Below are 19,408 nucleotides of genomic sequence, written 5' to 3'. Positions count from 1 at the left end.
TTTTCCGCCCCAGGAGCCTCAGGCTCCGCCTCCTCCTCCTCCGGCAGGTGTGTTGCTCGGCGTCCTCCGGCTTCGCCGCCCGCTCACAATGCGTGGCCGCCGCCGCCGCCGCTGCTTCTGCGCACTGGCAAGGAGGAGACCCGGCTGGAAGGAGAAGGGGAGGCGGGGAAGGCAAGGCAAGGAGAGCGTGGGAGAAAGAGTGGCGCCTCCTCCTCCTCCTGCCGCCGCCGCCGCCGCCGCGTACCAGCGAGTGGAGCGCAGTCGAGGTCGTCCCGCTGCCAGAAGCAGTGCGCCTTGGCTGGGCGCCTCTCTCCCTCGGGCGCCGCCGCCGCGGCTCCTCCTCAGAGCAGCCCGGGGACAAAGCGGGACGCGGCGTCTCCTTGAGAGGTGAGCGCGCGCGGGATGAGGACGCGGAGCTCGCTCGCTCGGGCAGCTGAACCACCGGCTCAGGGACCTTCAAGGCGGGGGTGTGTGTGTGTGAGGGGTCCCCTTACAAATATATGCACAATGTTCTGCTGGTGACGTTGGTCGGAAGGGCACGGGGCGGAGGGGACGGCGGGCCCTGCTTAGCGAGAGGCGGCGGCAGCTGCAGCAGCAGCAGCGCCTCAGCCGGGCTAATTGCCCCAGTGCCGCAGGCAAAAAAAAAAAAAAAAAAAGTCCACTTGAGTTCTGCGGCTCGTGAAGCGGAGCTTTCTGGGCTGCCCCTCAGCCAATAACGAAGGGGGTTCTCTCCCCCCCCCCCGCCCCGTCGGTGCTGCCCGGTTGCCAGGGCAACCTCAAACAGCGCCTTAGAGAGGCCGGCGCCACTGCTGCAGCCCTCGCGTGCGGTTTCAAGTTGACTCGCAGGCGGCTCGGTTTCTGCGGCGCCTGTTGGGGAGCGCGGGCTCGGGGGAAGGACAGCGCCGGGGTAGGGAGGGGGGCGGGGAGAGTTACGCCGGAGCAAATGTGTTTGGGATGGCAGCGTTGCTTTTCCTGTTGTTTTTGTGCCATGCAAAAAAAGGGGGGGGGGGGGTTTGGCAGGTGCTGCTTGTCCTGTTGAGCAGGAGGTGAGGAAATGCCGCCGTTTTCCATTCTGCACGACTATTGAAGGCACAAAGGCCGCCTCTTAGCGTTCGCTCCCTGCCTGTAAGAATACAAGGCTGCAGAATAGCGGGGAGCAGAATTGTTCAGTCCACAAGTGGTTTACCACAATACTTTCGTTTCTCTGGGGGATGGGGGTGCTGTCTGACTACAACTCCTCGGTGGCTCTTGGCTGTGCTGCCTGAGGGTGATGGGAGTCCGAGTGAAGAACATCTGAACATGTTCCCCTATCACCGTTTCAGATTATTCTTCTGCTTTCGGGGAGTGTGTGCTCTGTACTTTCCAACCTTCAGGTTGCTTAACAGGAAAGGGACAAAATTCTTAGGTGATTTATGAATCTGTGGGTTTCAATACCTTTCAGTGCATAAATGGTCAGGTGATGCCAGTGGCGTAGTGTGGGGGGTGCAGGGGGGCTGGCCGCACCGGTCGCAACATCTGGGGGGGGGGGCGCTCGCACTCACAGCTCTCTGCCCCTACCTAGATCCATGGGTTAGGGGGCGCAAATTACTTGCCTTGCCCCGGGTGCTGACAACCCATGCTACGCCACTGGGTGATGCTCTTCATCGTTGTGTGGTGGACAAAGCTTAATTTTATGAATTTCTATTAAATAAAAAGTATTTAATTTTTTTAAAAAACGATTTTCTGTCTTTCATAGAGCCATTAGAGGACACAGCAGACCTGCTGGAAAATGTGCCAACCCTATATGAACTGTTATTTGAGTTGAGTTTCTTTTTGTGATTACTTAAAAACTGTACAGGACTGAATTTAATGTTTTCTATAGTTATACTTCACTTGGTCATTTGAAACTAGGCTGTTACCTTGCTGCTATTTTAGCATCTGAGCAAAGTTTAAATTGTTACCGAGGAGGTTTTTAAAAAGATTACTTGGTGTGTGAAAGATCTCATTTAATCTTTTTTAAGATTATATATTTCAGTGCAAACAATACCCAATGTTACTGGCATTGAAATATATAATCTTAATCCTTGCAGTACAATTATATGCCTATTTATTTGGTAATAAGTCCCATTGTGTTCAGTAGAAGTTATATGTTAGTAAGGGTGTTTAGAATAGCAGCCTTAGGTTTTTAAGTAGGTAGCATTTAAGATCCCAAGGGGAAAAGTTGCTATGAGAGTGTGCTGTGCCTTCTGCTGCTACCCAATCTCCATAAAGCTGATTTTGTTCCCTTTCAGTGAAATCAGGTGGCAGTGACGACTTATATCTCCTTGTTGTCATAGGGGTCCCTAAGGACCCAGAGTACCAGCAGTTAATTATGAGAATTCTGATAAATATTATTTATATTTGAAGATAACACCGATTAAAAAATGTAATTTAATTTTATTATTGTTCAAGGGAATTAAGTGTGGAAAACATACATTTTGCCGAGGCAGAAACCTGGAATGAAGTTAGCCTAAGGTGCCTTTTTTTCCCCACATGCAAAAATATATGCATGAGTAGTTCGTTGCATGCACAGATCACCAGCCAGCCCTTAATCGGCTGACCCACTTTTTGAATTGAGGGGTGTTTGAAATATGGGTCAACTCAGTATGAGCTGCCTAACTGTCTGGACAAAAAGGTAAATCTTTCAGAATAGACTCCTGCCTAAAATGTTCCGTTTCAATTCTGATTCTGTCAGGTCAAAATGGTGGTGTAAATCAACTCCCAGGCTTGGGCTAAGTAGTTAAGATAGTAAACACACACACACACACACACAGAGAGAGAGAGAGAGAGAGAGAGAAAGAAAGAAAGAAAGAGAGAGAGAAACAAGTATTAAATTAGCCAGTTTGGGAATATAAGAGCAGCCTGCTGAATCAGACCAGTGGCCCATCTAGTCCAGCATCCTTCTCACACAGTGCCCAACCAGATGCCACTGGGTAGCACACAAGGAGGACCTGAGCACAACAGCCCTCTCACCTCCCGCGGTTGCCAGCGACTGGTGTTCAGAGGCGTATTGCCTCTGACAGTGAAGGCAGATCATGGCCACCCGGGCTAGTAGCTGCTGATTCTCCACAAATTTGTCTAATTCTCTTTTTAAGCCAACCATGTTGATGGCTACCACTGCTTCTTGTAGGAGTGAATTCCATAGGTTAACTGTGCTGTGTGAAGGAGTACTATACCTCTGGATGCAAATGGGATCCGTTCCGGAGCCCCGTTCGCATCCAGAAGCAAATGCAACCCGCGTCTGCGTGTGCACAGGTTGTGATTCGGCGCACGTGCGTGATGTCATTTTGAGCGTCTGCGCATGCGTGAGCGGCAAAACCCGGAAGTAACGTGCGCCATTACTTCCGGGTCACAGTGGAGCGCAACCAGAAAATATTCATCCCGGTGCTACTTCAACCCGAGGTATGACTATACTGAATTGAAAGCTTTGCCTCATATTGGCCGTGATTAGTTGCATGGATACTAAAAGCTGACACTTTAATTTTACAGATGCCCAAGGTAATTACTGAACTAGAATTAAGTATTGATAAGTAAGTACCCTGTTCCCCCCCCCCCCCCGCCAACTGTCAACTTGCTTTGTTCCCCCTGTGACAGTTCCTGGGGAAGACATTAAGAATATGGTTGCCATATGTCCTCTTTTTCCAGGACACATCCTTTTTTTCATGGCTAGAGTCATCATAGCGATCCATAGTTATAAGTAGAAGTTGACAAATGCGTCCTCTTTTTTGATCTTCACAATATGGCAACCCTAATTAAGAATTAATGTGTTAAGAATGTCATTCTTTTAGTGGAAGCTTTGCTTTCCCATGGTCCCGTATAACAATTATTGCCCAGTATATACTGGATATAAACTAACCTCCGCGTAAGCTTTATGTAAGCAAATTACAGTGGTACCTCGGGTTAAGTACTTAATTCGTTCCGGAGGTCCGTTCTTAACCTGAAACTGTTCTTAACCTGAAGCACCACTTTAGCTAATGGGGCCTCCTGCTACCGCCGCACTGCCGGAGAAGTTCTCACCCTGAAGCAAAGTTCTTAACCCAAGGTACTATTTCTGAGTTAGTGGAGTCTGTAACCTGAAGCATATGTAACCTGAAGCGTATGTAACCCGAGGTACCACTGTAGAATGAATGCTCAATAAATAGGCCATCTGAATGGGCCCTAAGTTTCTCTCCTGGGTGTGGAAAGAAAATCAACAACCTGCCTCTGTAGTTCTTTCCTGAAAGTTGCCTGTTTAGGACATGTTTTACCCTTTTCCAGGAATATTTTAAATTTATCAATTACAAAGATTTCTCATTGGAGGAGGAGGGAAGAGGATCGCTGCCATAAGCAGGATGCCTTTGCTCTGTGTAGGGAACAGGATCCAATTTGAATCTGTTTAACACTCAGTAAATCAAAAGGCACAAGGTAGAACAGAAGTTTCCAGTTCAGCGCCTTCAGGGAATGATTCATCAGGACAGTGCCTTTTTCTAGGGCTGCTCAAGGGTACGCAATGCTGACACCTTTCCCTCTCCAAATGTTTAAAGTGTGGCACTTACTGTAACAACTTCATGGTGAGTACCGGCACTATTTTTTTTCTAAAAAGAAAAGCAACTGCACTGCATCAGGAAGAACTGTAGTTGTTGCCAACCTGCATTCCAGTCCAACCATGGCTAGGCAACCCAGAAGGTGTTTGGTATCTAAAGTTGATGAGGCTCCACCTGCGATACTCCCCTTGTTCATGTTCCAGCATGGGTCATCCACCAGAGTTTCGGTCTCCAAACCAGGCCAAATTGGTTGCATCCAGATATAACTTGAGTTGAGGCACTGCTACATGCTCTCATTATAACCTGTCTCTGACCTGTCACCGAAGGCTCCTCTAGCCATCAATAATATCTCCTCCCACCGCCCAGTTCAAAATATCAAATAAAGTACATGTTCTGTTACATAAACATGGATATGTTTCAGATCACATAGAGGGAGAAAGTAGGATGCATGTCTGATTTTCAATAGTGAAAGAGGCACACAGTGCCAAACCCTTTCCCACCCACAGCGCACTCCCCTATAGACCTTTCCAATGCCCCCCCCTGGCAGAATTCCCAATACCAGACATTAACTTGACTGGCCGAAAGAGAACTTGGAGAGGGGTCACAATTGCTAGCTCTCCAATGCTCAGCTTGCTCTGAACCCCTCACCTCTTCTGTTCTCTCACACCAATCCAAATACTAATCATTGCTGTCCGATAGGGATGGAAAGACCCACGCAGACAGAGAAGGCCCAACATAAAGGTCCAAGCAAACATCATTGCAGCCACAGAGCTCATTTTGTTCTGCAAGTGGGCATGGAGGGGAACCTGGCAATCACCCTAACATTGCCGTGAGGCATCCATTGGCAACGCGGTGATGACTCCAGAGTTAAAAGAATCAGGTAGCTAGTGACAGAGAAGATTTCCCTCTGCCAGAGATCCAGGGGAGCTGCTGCCAGACAGAATAGACAATAAATAGTAGCCGAGGTAGCCAAATAGTCTGACATGGAATAAGACAGATTCCTGTAAATGAAGTCAGGCGATACTTGCTTCTTCTCAGGGGTTATTTCCTTAGTTCTGTATAGTTCAAAATACTGTACGCAGAAGTACATTTCCCAACCGCTTTCCAGGCAACTGCTGTGTTCTCTCTGTTGAGCAGTGGCACCTTGGAGTTGTGGTTGTGGTGGTTCTTGCTGTGATTTGATAACTCTGAATAAGTATCACATGAATAGGGGGAAGTCATACTCCTGTTCCGTCCACACCGAGACAGGAAGAACACTTCCTAATTTTTCATGTAGCCTAGTATTTATTTACTTTGACTGACACTGGCTCTTCAGGATCTCAGACAGAAGTCTTTCCCATTACCTGCTACATTTTGAGGTGGAGATATTAAGCAACCTCTCTATTTTTGACAATAAGATGAATTAGAGCAGCTATGTAAGTGCTGTTGACATCCCGCCCCCCCCTTACTGTGTTCTGTGTCCTTCTCCTTTTTCCTTCTCTGTGCCCTGCTTCCATCTGCGGACAGGCAGCTCCCATAGTAGTGCACTGTCTTCCATACAGGATTGCTAACATAACTTGGCCTGCCATATTTTTAATGGTCTTCCTCTGGTTCCTTTTAGCAGTACCTAGACATACAGAAATGTAGCACACAATGCTTTTCTTGCCATGAAGTTAAGGGGCTAGGAAAAAGGCATCACCTGCTAAGCATATGTGTTCAGGTACCATTAAATGTACAGGAGCAAGATTTGTTGTTTTAAAAAGGGGGAGAAAGTAGCAGTCCTCTGTATGTGGGTGCAGAATGCATCTTTGTAATTTAAGTGGAGATTCTAATGATTATTTGATTAGTTTTCCTACTGCGGTTGTTGCATTGATGTTGTTTTGAGTTACTGTTGCTTTGAATATATGCTGTTTAAATATATTTTGTAAACTCTCTTGGCATTTGATAATAAAGGATACTATGTATGAGATTTCCCTTTACTTTTCATAGGCGATGAACAGGACATTCTATCTAAATACCACCCCCACCCACCAAAAAATGCAATTGTCAGCAGTATGTTTGACCATAAATTTCATTGGCTTTGAAGTTGGGAAGATGGAAATAGACCTTCAGCTGTCTTCCTACACCTGAGATCCTGTTTAACAGCAAATTCACAAAAGCACAAAAATGATGTTTGCTTTAGCCACTCTTATTTCCATTTTTGAAGACCGCTCGGTGATTCCTAGTTCTTGCGTGCAGTAATACATTTTTGAAACTTATAGTCAAACAACAGTTAACTTGATGGACATTATATAAAAAGAATTCATAACATTAGTGGGCAGGTTGGTGTCCTTATTACGTCTAAAACATTTCCCATCACTGTGTGCTTTATACTGAATAAATGTAGACAGATTCCTGGCTTTTTCTAACTCTTGGCAATAAAATGAGCAAGTGAATCCAACTGGAACTGTTGCAAATGTTTAAATTCACGAGGTTTAAATTCTATTGCAGTTGTGTACAGTATAGATCTTAACATGCTTAACACCCTCCAGCACTGACTATGCGCTTAAAAATAACACAAAAACAGTTTTAGCTTTCTAGTTCTCCCCACTGTGCTTTTAAATCTTTCCTGTGTTGTTGCTGAGAATATTCAATGCCTGTCACCTGTATGACTTTCAGCAATAAAATAATTAAAACAAAGGTTTTAAAAAATAGAAGGGTATTTTGTTTGTTGTCTCTCTCTAAAGCAAATAAGGAATATTTGTGCTTTCTAACAAATCAGTTACACTATAGCTCCTAGTGGTTTTGAAAGATTGAAATTGCTCAGTGTTTTTGTTTCATGGGATGTGCTGTGCCTGTGGGTTTGTAGCTTTAATCTGGTCATAACGTCCTTCCTGGAGCAGAATGTGCTTTTCAAGTCAGCCCAACCTTTCCAGGGCAGTGTTTGCTACTGCTGTGTAGTACATCAAAGCAGCTGGAATCAAATATTCTACATGGGAATGCTTGGGCTTATTAAAACAGTAATTGCTGGTCGTGCTGACATTATCAATAGAGTGCAACCCTGAAGGTAGTGCCTCTGTGAACTTTCTCGGTTTTAAAATTGCTGGCACATAGTGCAAAATGCTGATTTTGGGGCAGAACCCATTTGCATCTGCTACGCAGCATAAACATATTATTCTGTCTAATAGAATGATGAAAGTGATGGTGTGATGGATGGGGGGGGGGGCTGCACAATTATGGGGTAAATACGTAGAATGAGACCACCTCATCTCTCAGACAACAATCCCTTCTGAAAGGTGAAAAATAACTTGGATTCACAATGCTTGAAGTTGTCAGCTCTGCTTTTCTCTTTGCTAGCTCCTGTTAGTCTTGGTCTACATATAAAATAAAATGAAGTGATAGATTTTTGGAGGACATAAGTTGAAGTATAAACCTCCCAGTGTGGGGCACAGTTTTTGAATATTTCCCCACATGAAACACAAACAAAATTCTGCATGAAGGAAACTAAGTATATGGATTCTAGCTCAGTCCTTTTGTTGCGGTACTTGCTTTCTGTTTGCAGGGACACCTTTACTATACTCTGAAATGGTTTATTCAAGGGGTAGCCAATGCGGGGGCCCTTCCAATAGTTATGGACTACAACTCCCATCAGCCTGCACAGTGGATGATGGGAGCTGTAGTCTAGCAACATATGGAGATACCAAATTGTCTATCTTTGGTTTAGTGCATTCTGCCATTTCACTGTGTTTCATACGTGGAGCATTCTCAGATGTGAGGACGAGAATGACATTGAAGAGCTTCCTGTTGTATTTCTGAGAATAAATATTATTTTTTAATGTAAAACTTATCAGCTGTGCAGATCGCTGGATATCTATAGCCTCTGGCCATATGGTTAGGTTAAGCCTTATGGTCGGCATGCGTACATATGCATATTCACTGCTTGATTTTTCTGCACTTGAGGCGTGAACCCATTTCAAAACATACTGGTGCTGAAAGACTTCTGTTCTGGAACGTGGAAAACAAGGGTGGCTGGAAACACTGTTTCACCTTTGCTTGAAGGGAAGCTTCAAAATAAACATCTGCAGACACACCTAGTAAGGCTCATGTGGGAACAATTACTGATGGACTTGCATCATCTGACTCTCTGGCTCTATCTCTTTGTTGCCACTCCTTGTTGTATGCAGTCTTCCTGTATTTAACTCTGCGGCTTAGACTTTTTGGTTACTAGACAGATATGGGCTCTGAGGTGAACTGGTAAAAAAAAATGAAGAGCACTCAGAATATGAGTTTAATGGCAACCCAATAGGAACTATGGAATCTCTGCAACAACCCTCCAGTCCTTGGATTAAAATGCCTCTGCAAAATTTCCTGCAGGGTTGTTGTTGTTTTTTGGGGGGAGATTTAAATAAACTGCCCTTAAATCAGATTTTTAAAAGTTTGAAGCTATAATGCTCATGCTTTTACTCAGCTAAGACTTCAGAAGGTTAAAACTGATTGGAAGTGTACTGAAATAATTTTTGGAAAAGATGCCATACAGACAGAAAATTGTCCAGCAGCGTGTATGGAATAAATAATGCTTTTCAGATTTCCTAGAGCCCTGAGACTTGTGTCAGCTACACATTGTACGTCATAGGTTTTCCATTTAGCACAAATTGGACCCTGGTTTTGTGCTAAATGGAAAATTTAATCTCACAATTTGTTAACCTCCTGTGAGCGGACAAGGAAAGTTAGTTGTATTTTTCCCTGGTGAAAGCAAGAAAAATATGATAATATGATGGTATATTTAATCAGGTGGAGCATATGAATCGAGTTTGTGAAAGGGACAAGTCAATACTGGATTTTTTTTTTAATAATATTTTGTTAAGGATTTTCTTGTTTTACAGAAGTGTAGTGCCTCGTATCTTTTTTTTTTTTTCATGTAACATTTTTACAAATCCATTTCATTTGTTGAGGCATTAGGGGGAGAAGAAAAAAGAAAGAGAGAAGAAAAGGGGGGTGGAGAGAGGGAAGATGGATGGGGGTGGGGTCGGGTGGCGGTGTTTCTATTATGTTTAGTGTGTGTAGAGTTTGGTGTCAGCATTGTTTGTGTTGTTCACTTGTGTTCCTTTGGTGGTGAGAGAGGTTGGGGTTGGCCTAGGGTGTGATTGTTTGCTTGTGATTGGCTGTGGTGATCTTTGTTTTTGTGGTCAATACTGGATTTTAATGTAGTCTTGTTGGTTCTTAATTATGCACTTTGTCCTGTGGATTTGTTTAATGATTATTGATTTTGTTATAACCTGTATTAATTAGATATTTCTCTTCCTGTTGGAATATTTTTGTTTCTCTTTTGTATTTGCAAACCATTTTTGAATGGTGCTCTAATATTTTTTGATGAATTGTTTAGTGGAATCTTACCTAACACTTGTATTAGTTATGCATCATATTAAGTATTTGTTGTGCTGTAACTATTGAGTTATTGTAGACTATTTTTTCTGGGCTGGCTTTTTTAATATTGTAACACAATATCAGCTTCATGTAAAGCATCTGAACACACAGGGTAAGTAGTATACACATAAAATTAACACTGATAAATTGGAAGCAATGCACCAATCAGGCAATGAGTATTCTATTAATGCTACTTCTTGTATCTTAATTTGCACCCACAAAAAAGTATTTAGGGTTTTATTATTAGTATGGCTCCATTATGTCATCAAATTGTTGCAGCCAGTCTGTTCCATTAATAAGAGATGTCGGCATCCTTTGCCACATATACTGATTATTTTTTTGAAGTGGTGGGTTTTCTGTACGGTGAACAAAAGTTTGGGCTTTTAATTCTAACTATTTGTTTTCTTCTTTTTCTCTGCAGCTGGAATGTGCACTGTTTTCCCTATACTTTTTTAAGAAGCAAGAGGTTCAGAAGGGCAAAGCTGAAGGATGCCGTCTGAGGTGTGCCTCAGGTATAGTTCATGGAGCTGTCCTGCCAGTTTCCATCGAGTGTGTGTTCATTCACTGTATGCTAGCCTAGAGGATGGCAGGATGGCAAAATGCATACATAAATATTACATCAAAATGACTGTACCAAGACATGTCCAGGAGGATTTACTTTTTGCTCTTGTGATAGGCTTCTGTGGTTTTCCCCCTCTGCAACTTACCCCCATGGAAACATTTGTGCATGGTGTAAAACAGGCTTCCTCAACCTCGGCCCTCCAGATGTTTTTGGCTTACAACTCCCATCATCCCTAGCTAGCAGGACCAGTGGTCATGGATGATGGGAATTGTAGTCTCCAAACATCTGGAGGGCGGAGGTTGAGGAAGCGTGGTGTAAAAGATTTGCTCCTTCTGTGATTTCTCAGCTCATTTGCATGTTGAGCATCCTAACACAAAAAGGATTTGTCTTCCTGTCAGTGCTGAAGCAGGTAAAGGCACAAGACTGAGTAGCATTGTGTTGAACTTCATGGGCTCAGCCAGTAGATTGCCATTTAAACTTTGGGGACAGGTTGTTTTTATTGTCAGTGATGATGAACAATCAAGGAGAAAGAACAGTGAGATTCTCTCCATGTGTCCCTCCCCAACTTGATTTGATTAAGGCAATTAAATTGGTTGTGATGGTTACTGTGATGGGATTATGCATCAAACAGCAGGAGGTCATTTTTATAGAGTAATTGCTCTGATAACTATATCTTTACATATTTCACATGTAATTCTATGCGTGCTTCTTAAAAACTAAAAGAGAAAGAAACATGAACTCTGAAACACCCCCTGCCCTTTCAAGTTCTTTATCAAATACAGTGGTGCCTCGCAAGACGAAAAGAATCCGTTCCGCGATTCTCTTCGTCTAGCGGTTTTTTCGTCTTGCGAAGCAACCCTATTAGTGGCTAAGCGGATTAGCGCTATTAGCGGTTTAGCGGCTTAGCGGCTATTAAAGGCTTAGCGGCTTAGCTGCTAAAAGGCTATTAGCGGCTTAGCGGCTTAGAAAAAAGGGGGGGAAGCGAAAAAAAACTGCAAGACTTGCAAGACGTTTTCGTCTTGCGAAGCAACTCAAAAACGGAAAACCCTTTCGTCTAGCGGGTTTTCCGTCTTGCGAGGCATTTGTCTTGCGGGGCACCACTGTAAAGTCACACCTCTCAAACTATTCAGTTCACAAAATTAGGCTCAGATTCAAACTAACACATTTTCACTTGATACCTTAGCACACTTATCTGTCTGTAGGATATTTATAATAACATTTGTGTGCGTGTAGTAGAAAGCAGAAGAGCCATTTTATTTGAATATAATGTTCCAACGTAGGCTTTTCATCTGAATGACAGAGCAGAGAATTTCAAAATAGTATTTTTGCTGTCAGAATACTGTATAGGAGGCTCTGCATCTTTCTTCTTCTTCCTTTTTTAAAGCGCTGCCACAAATTGTCAGTTATATCAAAAGAAGTCAGTAATATATTTAGAAAGATATTCTAGCATATGGACACTTTAACAGTTTTGTGTGTTAGGAGGTTATATATGATTTAGGATTACCAAACTATGTAAAACCTTTTCCCCAAATCATGCATGAACATGAAATTTTTTTTTATGGTAAGGAGTCAAATATTTCAACCTTTCCAAGTGGCCCTTTTATTTGAGAATCTTGATATGAGTGATTGGAAATGATTGGATCTATAAAGTGAATGGAGGAAAAGAAACTAAATCCTTGGACACATCATGTGTTGGTGTCTCAATAAGTCCACATACATGTAACAATTTTGTGAAAAGGACATACTAAGCTTTTCAGACTTGTCCCCCCCCCCCCGCTATAATTGCTTAGCTATATAATGAGGACTGGTGACTCTCATATCTGTTTTTACAGCCATGTGGATATTTTATTTTCTGATTAGACAATAGTGCCTCTGTCTGTCTAGGGGGGATATTTATTTTGTTCATTAATGTGTAGGTCTCCCTAACCCAAAGTTCAGGATGGAACATTAGCTTATTTATTCAACTTTGCACAAGTGCTTGGTGTGGATTAAACTACTGCAAACTTCTTACCTATGTCTTCAAAACCTTCTGTGGCCTTGTCCCTCCTTGTCTCTCTGCTCTTATATCCCCTGACAGGTCCCTTCCTTTGACCTTTGCTACTCAAGCGCCACCACCCTCAGCAAGATTCCTTGCTGTCTGAAGTGGCTCCACCCATTTCTCTTGTTGACCCTTTTGCCTGGAACTGCCTCTATGTGATCTACTCCCCTATTTGCTTGTAGTTTCTACTCAAAACTCACCATTCCCAAGAAGTATTAGGATTCCCTCCCTTGTACCTATACCTTTAGTGTAACTAAACCACTAAAGTATCTGTAATTGAAGTCATTCATTCCTTCATTTTAAGTGTATGCTGCTTTCCTACAAAAAAAAATCATGCTCAGAGCGTTTTGCGACAAAGAAACAGGGATGAATTTCAAACAAACATTACCAAATTTCAGAACAATAACAGAGTAACAATTCCATAGTAACATAGGAAAGCAATAACGTAGTAACAGGTTCATAATAACAAGGCAAAAACAGTAAAATAGTAACAATTTTGCAATAATATTGCAAAGCAGTAACAATTTCATAAACATAGCACAACAAAAATAAAACAACATACGAAAAGCTACATTTCAATACTGCGGAACCTTGATTCTCGAACCTAATCAATTCCAGGAGTCTGCTCAACTCCCAAAAATGTTTGAAAACCAAGACGCGGCTTCTGATTGACTGCAGGAGCTTCCTGCACTCAAGCGGAAGCTGTGTTGGATGTTTGGCTTTTGAAAAACGTTAAAAATTGGAACACTTACTTCCGGGTTTTCGGCCTTTGGGAGCCAAAACATGCGAGTACCGAGGTGTTTGAGAACCAAGGCACAACTGTACTATAAATAGAACACTATGACTTAAACAACATGCAGCACCCAGTAGCAAAAGTAACAAGGGAGCATCACAGTTTCTCCTTAGTTGCTGACAGTCCCTCTCCTGCAGCAGCTTCTTATAAGGCAGGCATGCCCAAATTTGGCCCTCCAGCTGTTTTGGGACTACAGTTCCCATCATCCCTGACCACTGGCCCTGTTAGCTAGGGATGATGGGAGTTGTAGTCCCAAAATACCTGGAGGACCAAGTTTGGCCATGCCTGTTAGAAGGCTTCAAAGGGCAAAGGATGGGGTAGTTGGAAACATGCCTCCCATGATGTTCCTAGTCATATTCCCCTCCCATTGCTCCCAATCACACCTTCCCATTTTCCTTAGCCTCTGTTTCTTACCTGTCCCTGCCACACCTGCTCCTTATATATGATGCTACATGAACTATGATGTGAACTTGCGCCTCAATTCTTCAAGAATTTGGCCATCTCGTATTATTTGTGTTTATTTACAAATAGACAGGTTGCACATAGGTTCAAAAAAGGGGCACCCAAAATGGTGTAGCCACACTTGCAATACTGTGCACAGTCCTGGTCATCTCACCTCAAAAAGGATGTTGTAGAGCTGGGAAAAGTTCAGAAAAGAACAACTGAAATAATCAGAGAGATACAGCAACAATCCTATGAGAAAAGGTTACAACATTTGGCACTTTCACTTTAGAACATAGGGAAGTAAGTGATGATATGATAGAGGTGTATAAAATTATGCATGGTGAAGAGCAAGTGCATAGAGTGAAGCTTTTCCTGCCTCTTTCATAACACTAGTCATCCATTGTACCTAAACATTTGAAGACTTGGGCCAGACATCTTCATTCAGCACACAGTGAAAACGATGGAATTTGCTATCGTAAGAGGCAGTGATGGCCACCAACTTGGATAGCTTTAAAAGAAGATACAACAAATTCATGGAGGGTAACAGTGTCAGTGGCTGCTAGTCACTATTCTATGTTCTGCCTCTACTGTCAGAGGCAGCGTGGTCTAAATATGTCTTCCCAGTTCTTCCCAACAACTGTGTTGAAAGGCTGCTGTTGCACTCATGTCCTGCTTGCAGAACTTCTCATAGGGATCTGGTTGGACACTGGGAGAAACAGGATGCTGGATGAGTTGGGCCTTTGGTCTGACCCTGCAGAGGCCTGCTGAAGATAAGAGCCTTCCAAAAGTCTCTGGCCATTTAATTAATTCTGCAAAAGCCAGTCATTCAGTGCCAATCCTCATTTAAAAAAGTAAATCTGTCACGCTAAATTTGCCTAACTGGCTTCTTACACTGTTGGCCCCAGCAATTGTGGTTCTTCTACAGTTAAAGTCATTAGGCTGAGAGGGCTGGGAGGGATCCTAGTAAATTGGATTAATCCTCAATTTACAGCAATAATACGCCTATTTTTATAGCTAGGACAGTTGAAGCTGTGAGATAATGGCCACATTGTGAATGTCTTGCAGAGTGATGCTGTTGTACATAAAGATTTAAGTCCATCTTTATATTGTGGGCCATAATAATAGCCCTGCCACACTGTGATGCTATAGACCTTTGGTTACAGCACGAGAGTGGGGAAATAATAATAATAAACCCATTTCTAACCTGTGTCAGTAGTACCAAATCATCCGATTTATAATCCTACTCTCACTTCAGAGTTTGATTCAATTCAATGGCACTTTTTTTTTTTTGTCTTGAGTAAATATGTGCAGGATTGTATGCTTGACTGATGTAATTAGAAATGAAAAAAGTAGAAAACATATGCATGCCTTTCACTCTTGGTATTTTCATGCTTGTGAGTGTGATTATTTCTTCATCTTTTGCAGTTTTCAAGATATGCTGACTGGCCAGAGGCTTTGCCAGTCTAGTTCTCATAATGATGCTGTCTTGGCTGCTCTGAACCAGCAAAGAAGTGACGGGATCCTCTGTGATATAACTCTTATAGCGGAAGAGCAGAAATTCCATGCCCACAAGGCAGTCCTAGCAGCATGCAGTGACTACTTCAGAGTAAGTTAATATAGTAATATGTTTATGTCCATCAGCTCTGTTTTTAGAACACCATAGATCTTTGGATAATTAGTAGTATTGAAATCTTCCCAATTTTTTTTGCCTGTGTAAACAGTGATCATGGTCTGACCAAATACTTCACAGGACAAGTTGGTTGCTTTTTTTAATGTCTACTGAAAAGTAAGCCACATTAGGTTCAATGGGGCTTAAAACGAGATAAGTGAATATAGGAATGTGAAACAAAACTGGGAAATCTATTTGACATATATGTAGTATTTAAAGGTAGGCATTTACATGTTTGTGCTCCTGTACAGTGGTACCTCTGGTTGTGGATGGGATCCGTTCTGGAGCTCCGGTCAGATTCCGAGGTTTCCGCAACCGGAGGTGCCTGTTTTGCGCATGTGCACAGCGCGATAGAGTGCTACTGCGTATGCGCACGTGGTGAAACCCAGAAATATACTTCTGGGTTTGCTGCATTCATATCCCGAAGGATACATAGCAAGAGGGACATGTAAGTAGAGGTACCACTGTATTTACTAAATAGGGTGTGTACACAGTTGTTGGCAGTGGGTGTGAGCCTAGGGCACCCTGTTCCACACTTAACGCAGTCTATTTTATTTTAACTACTTTGTATCTCTTTGAGATCATATTTTGAGTTAACTTACAATGTATGCTTTGTGAAGTTCTGGTTCAATAGTAGTTTTCCAGTTTAAAGCATTAAGTTTTGTTTTGTTTTTTAACTTCCCTTAAGGCCTGAAAAGGCAAGTGATCTGGAACACTGGAAGAAGACATGCAGTTGTCTTCCCTGGTTTTATTTAGGACACTTATTTCCTTCAGTAAAATTTGTAAGTTGAACACATAAAAAGCATAGTTTTGGACTCATTAGGAAACACACACACACACCAAAATGTAAAGTGGGGCGCCATGTTTGTTAGAACTAACCAAAATGTCACAAGCAAATTTCAAGTGCTGCAGAGCTAGTCATCAGGCTAGAGGAACTGGGCGATGTGAAATGCTGACGTGATGTTAAAGCAGATATGGGGAACCTGTGGTCCTCCAGGTGTTGCTGAACTACACTTCCCATTGTCCCAGACCATTAGCCATGCTTGCTGAGGCTGGTGGGGGTTGTAGTTCAGTAACATCTGGAGAGACAAAGATTCCCCCCAAAAAGCAGCAGACTCCCCAGTTATAACAGTGTTAGGAAAGGAACACAAGATGTAATAATACCGCTTTATTCTGCTTTGGTCAGACCACACCTGTGTTCAGTTTTGGGTGCCACAATTTAAGAAGAATGTGTTCAGAGGAGGGCAACCAAGATAATCAAGCGTCTGGAAACCAAGCATTATAAGGAACGGTTGAGGGCACTGGGTATGTTTAGCCTGGATAAGAGGAGACTGAGAGATATATGATAGCCATCTTCAAATATCTAAAGGGCTGTCACCTGGAAGATGGAACAAACTTGTTTTTTCCTGCTCCGGAGGGTAGGACCTGAACCAATGGCTTCAAGTCACAAGGGATTCTGACTAAACGTCAGGAAGAACTTTATGATGGTAAGAGCTGAAGCAGACCTCCTCAGATGGTGGTGGACTCTCCTTCCTTGGAGGTTTTTAAGCAGAGGTTGGATAGCCATCTTTCCATGGATGCTTTAGTTGAGATTGCTGCATTGTGTGTGTGTGGGGGGGGGTTGAACTAGATGACCCCCTCAGGGTTCCTTCCAACTCCACAATTACATGATTCTAGGATTCATTCTGTAGACTTAATTTAATTGGCCACTGATAGATGGTTGACAGATTTCAGGTTGTGCTGTTAGCTGCTTGGACAAATAAACAAATTGTGGGTGATTCCTGGCTTATAAAAAGCAAACGTAATGGATCTTTCTCCAGCACTAAACAGATCACACACATGGTAGTTTTCTACCTTTGAAGGTCTACCTTTGAAGGTGACTCGGAAACTACAAGTAATCCAGAATGCGGCAGCTAGACTGGTGACTGGGGGCGGCCGCCGAGACCACATAACACTGGTCTTGAAAGACCTACATTGGCTCCCAGTACGTTTCCGAGCACAATTCAAAGTGCTGGTGTTGATCTTTAAAGCCCTAAACGGCCTCGGCCCAGTATACCTGAAGGAGCGTCTCCACCCCCATCGTTCTGCCCGGATGCTGAGGTCCAGCGCCGAGGGCCTTCTGGCGGTTCCCTCATTGTGAGAAGCAAAGTTACAGGGAACCAGGCAGAGGGCCTTCTCGGTAGTGGCGCCCACCCTGTGGAACGCCCTCCCATCAGATGTCAAAGCGATAAATAACTACCTGACATTCAGAAGACATCTTAAGGCAGCCGTGTTCAGGGAAGTTTTTAATCTGTGATATTTTAGTGTATTTTTGGTTTCTATGGAAGCCGCCCAGAGTGGCTGGGGAAACCCAGCCAGATGGGCGGGGTACAAATAATAAATTATTATTATTATTATTATTATTATTATTATTATTATTATTATTATTATTAGCAAAGCTGAGATTAATTGTAGGTGGTACACTAGGTAAAAGCAGCTTGAAAGTTTTCTTTGAAAATATAACCCCCCCTTTTTTGGGGGGGGAACTGTGGTTAGGCTGTTGACAAGATTACAGTTTTTCCTATAATTTTGGAGACAAGGTAGATTTGTACTCCTCCAGAAGTAGAAATCCTTCCAGATCCCAAATATTCTCCTGGGATTGCCAGGTAGCTGTGTGGTGGGCAGGAATGTGTTCTGCCGACTTCGCCTTAGATGCCAATCCTTTCCTAGAGAAACTAGACTTGGTCTCAGTCATTCAGGTGCTTTGTCACCTCAGACTAGACCAATGTAATGTGCTCTGCTTGGGGCTGTTCTTGAAGAAAAAATGGTTTCATATGGTTCAAAATATAGGTGGAATGTGTCTGGTTACAACTTTTTGAAAACCTTTTTCACTGGGTTTCTGGGCTCAATTCAAGGTGCTGTTTTGTGCTTTTAAAGCACTAAGTAGTCAGGGATCAGAATATTTACAGAACCTCACTCCTTCCTTCATATGAGGCTGCCCAGGAACTTGCCCCCCACCCACAAGACCCTTCTTCAGATGCTACTGTGATCAGTATGTGGGTACTTGTAATGTGGCCTTTTCAGCAAGTTCCCAAGATTGGTACACCTGTTTCTACCACTCCTTGTTCTTAGGTGGGTGGTGAAGATTTTTATTTAAGTGGATGCTCTCAGAACTGCTGCTGCGGTTTTAGTTTGTTGTTCTAGTCTGGTTAGTGTAGTGCTGCTTTTAAAGATGTGGTTGTTGTTGATTTAACAGCTGAATACCTTTACAGAAAGGTAGAGTAAAATAATAATAGTAGCTGGAGGAGACTCTTGAGAATTCCATGAACTGCAAGAAGATCAAACCTATCCATTCTTAAGGAAATCAGCCGAGTCCTCACTGGAAGGACAGATCCTGAAGCTGAGACTCCAGTACTTTGGCCGCCTCATGAGAAGAGAAGACTCCCTGGAAAAGACCCTGATGTTGGGAAAGATTGAGGGAACAAGGAGAAGGGGATGACAGAGGACGAGATGGTTGGACAGTGTTCTCGAAGCTACTAACATGAGTTTGACCAAACTGTGGGAGGCAGTGGAAGACAGGAGTGCCTGGCGTGCTCTGGTCCATGGGGTCACGAAGGGTCAGACACGACTAAATGACTAAACAACAACAATGTCCTGGAAAATATATGGAATCTTGGGCTGAGGCAGTGAGCTGTGATCTTGGCAAGAATTCGGAGCACTCAAATGACTAGTCATGGGGCTGGCAGGCAGAATCGCCATATGTTGCCTTCATCATGCCAGTTGGCATTTTAAATGTTTGCCTGAACTCTGCTTATGCCTCCGTGCTGATCTTTCACTTACAAGAAGTGGTGTGGGAGTAGTTCCACTGTGGCTTCTTCACAATCTGTTCAATAACTGTGTGCATAAGCAAACTTTGTGGGTGGGGATGAAGGCATCCTCTTGCAAATATTGCCTGGCAAGTACAAAGGAGAATCTTAGTATATAGGAAGGAACCCTATCA

At 43.1% G+C, this 19,408-nt stretch overlaps 1 protein-coding gene across 5 annotated transcripts in view; it reads left to right on the top strand.

Annotated features, from left to right (window-relative positions):
• The first annotated feature begins 43 nt into the window (after positions 1 to 43).
• KLHL32 (kelch like family member 32) overlaps positions 44 to 19,408 on the top strand; it is a 68,671-nt gene continuing 49,306 nt past the window's right edge. For 2 of the 5 annotated variants that reach the window (XM_028723013.2, XM_077926147.1), the window contains exons 1-3: positions 44 to 387; positions 10,345 to 10,435; positions 15,186 to 15,366. In XM_028723013.2, coding sequence (XP_028578846.2) covers positions 10,413 to 10,435; positions 15,186 to 15,366 — 204 coding nt within the window. In that variant the 5' untranslated portion in view covers positions 44 to 387; positions 10,345 to 10,412. Of the gene's footprint in view, positions 388 to 10,344; positions 10,436 to 15,185; positions 15,367 to 19,408 lie in introns of those variants that run through there. The other 3 variants (XM_028723012.2, XM_028723010.2, XM_028723011.2) reach the window with 3 other exon arrangements.

This window comes from Podarcis muralis, chromosome 3 (assembly GCF_964188315.1).
Source record: "Podarcis muralis chromosome 3, rPodMur119.hap1.1, whole genome shotgun sequence".
Classification (NCBI taxonomy): Eukaryota; Metazoa; Chordata; class Lepidosauria; order Squamata; family Lacertidae; genus Podarcis; species Podarcis muralis.
This window is presented reverse-complemented; position numbering and strand designations above follow the sequence as displayed.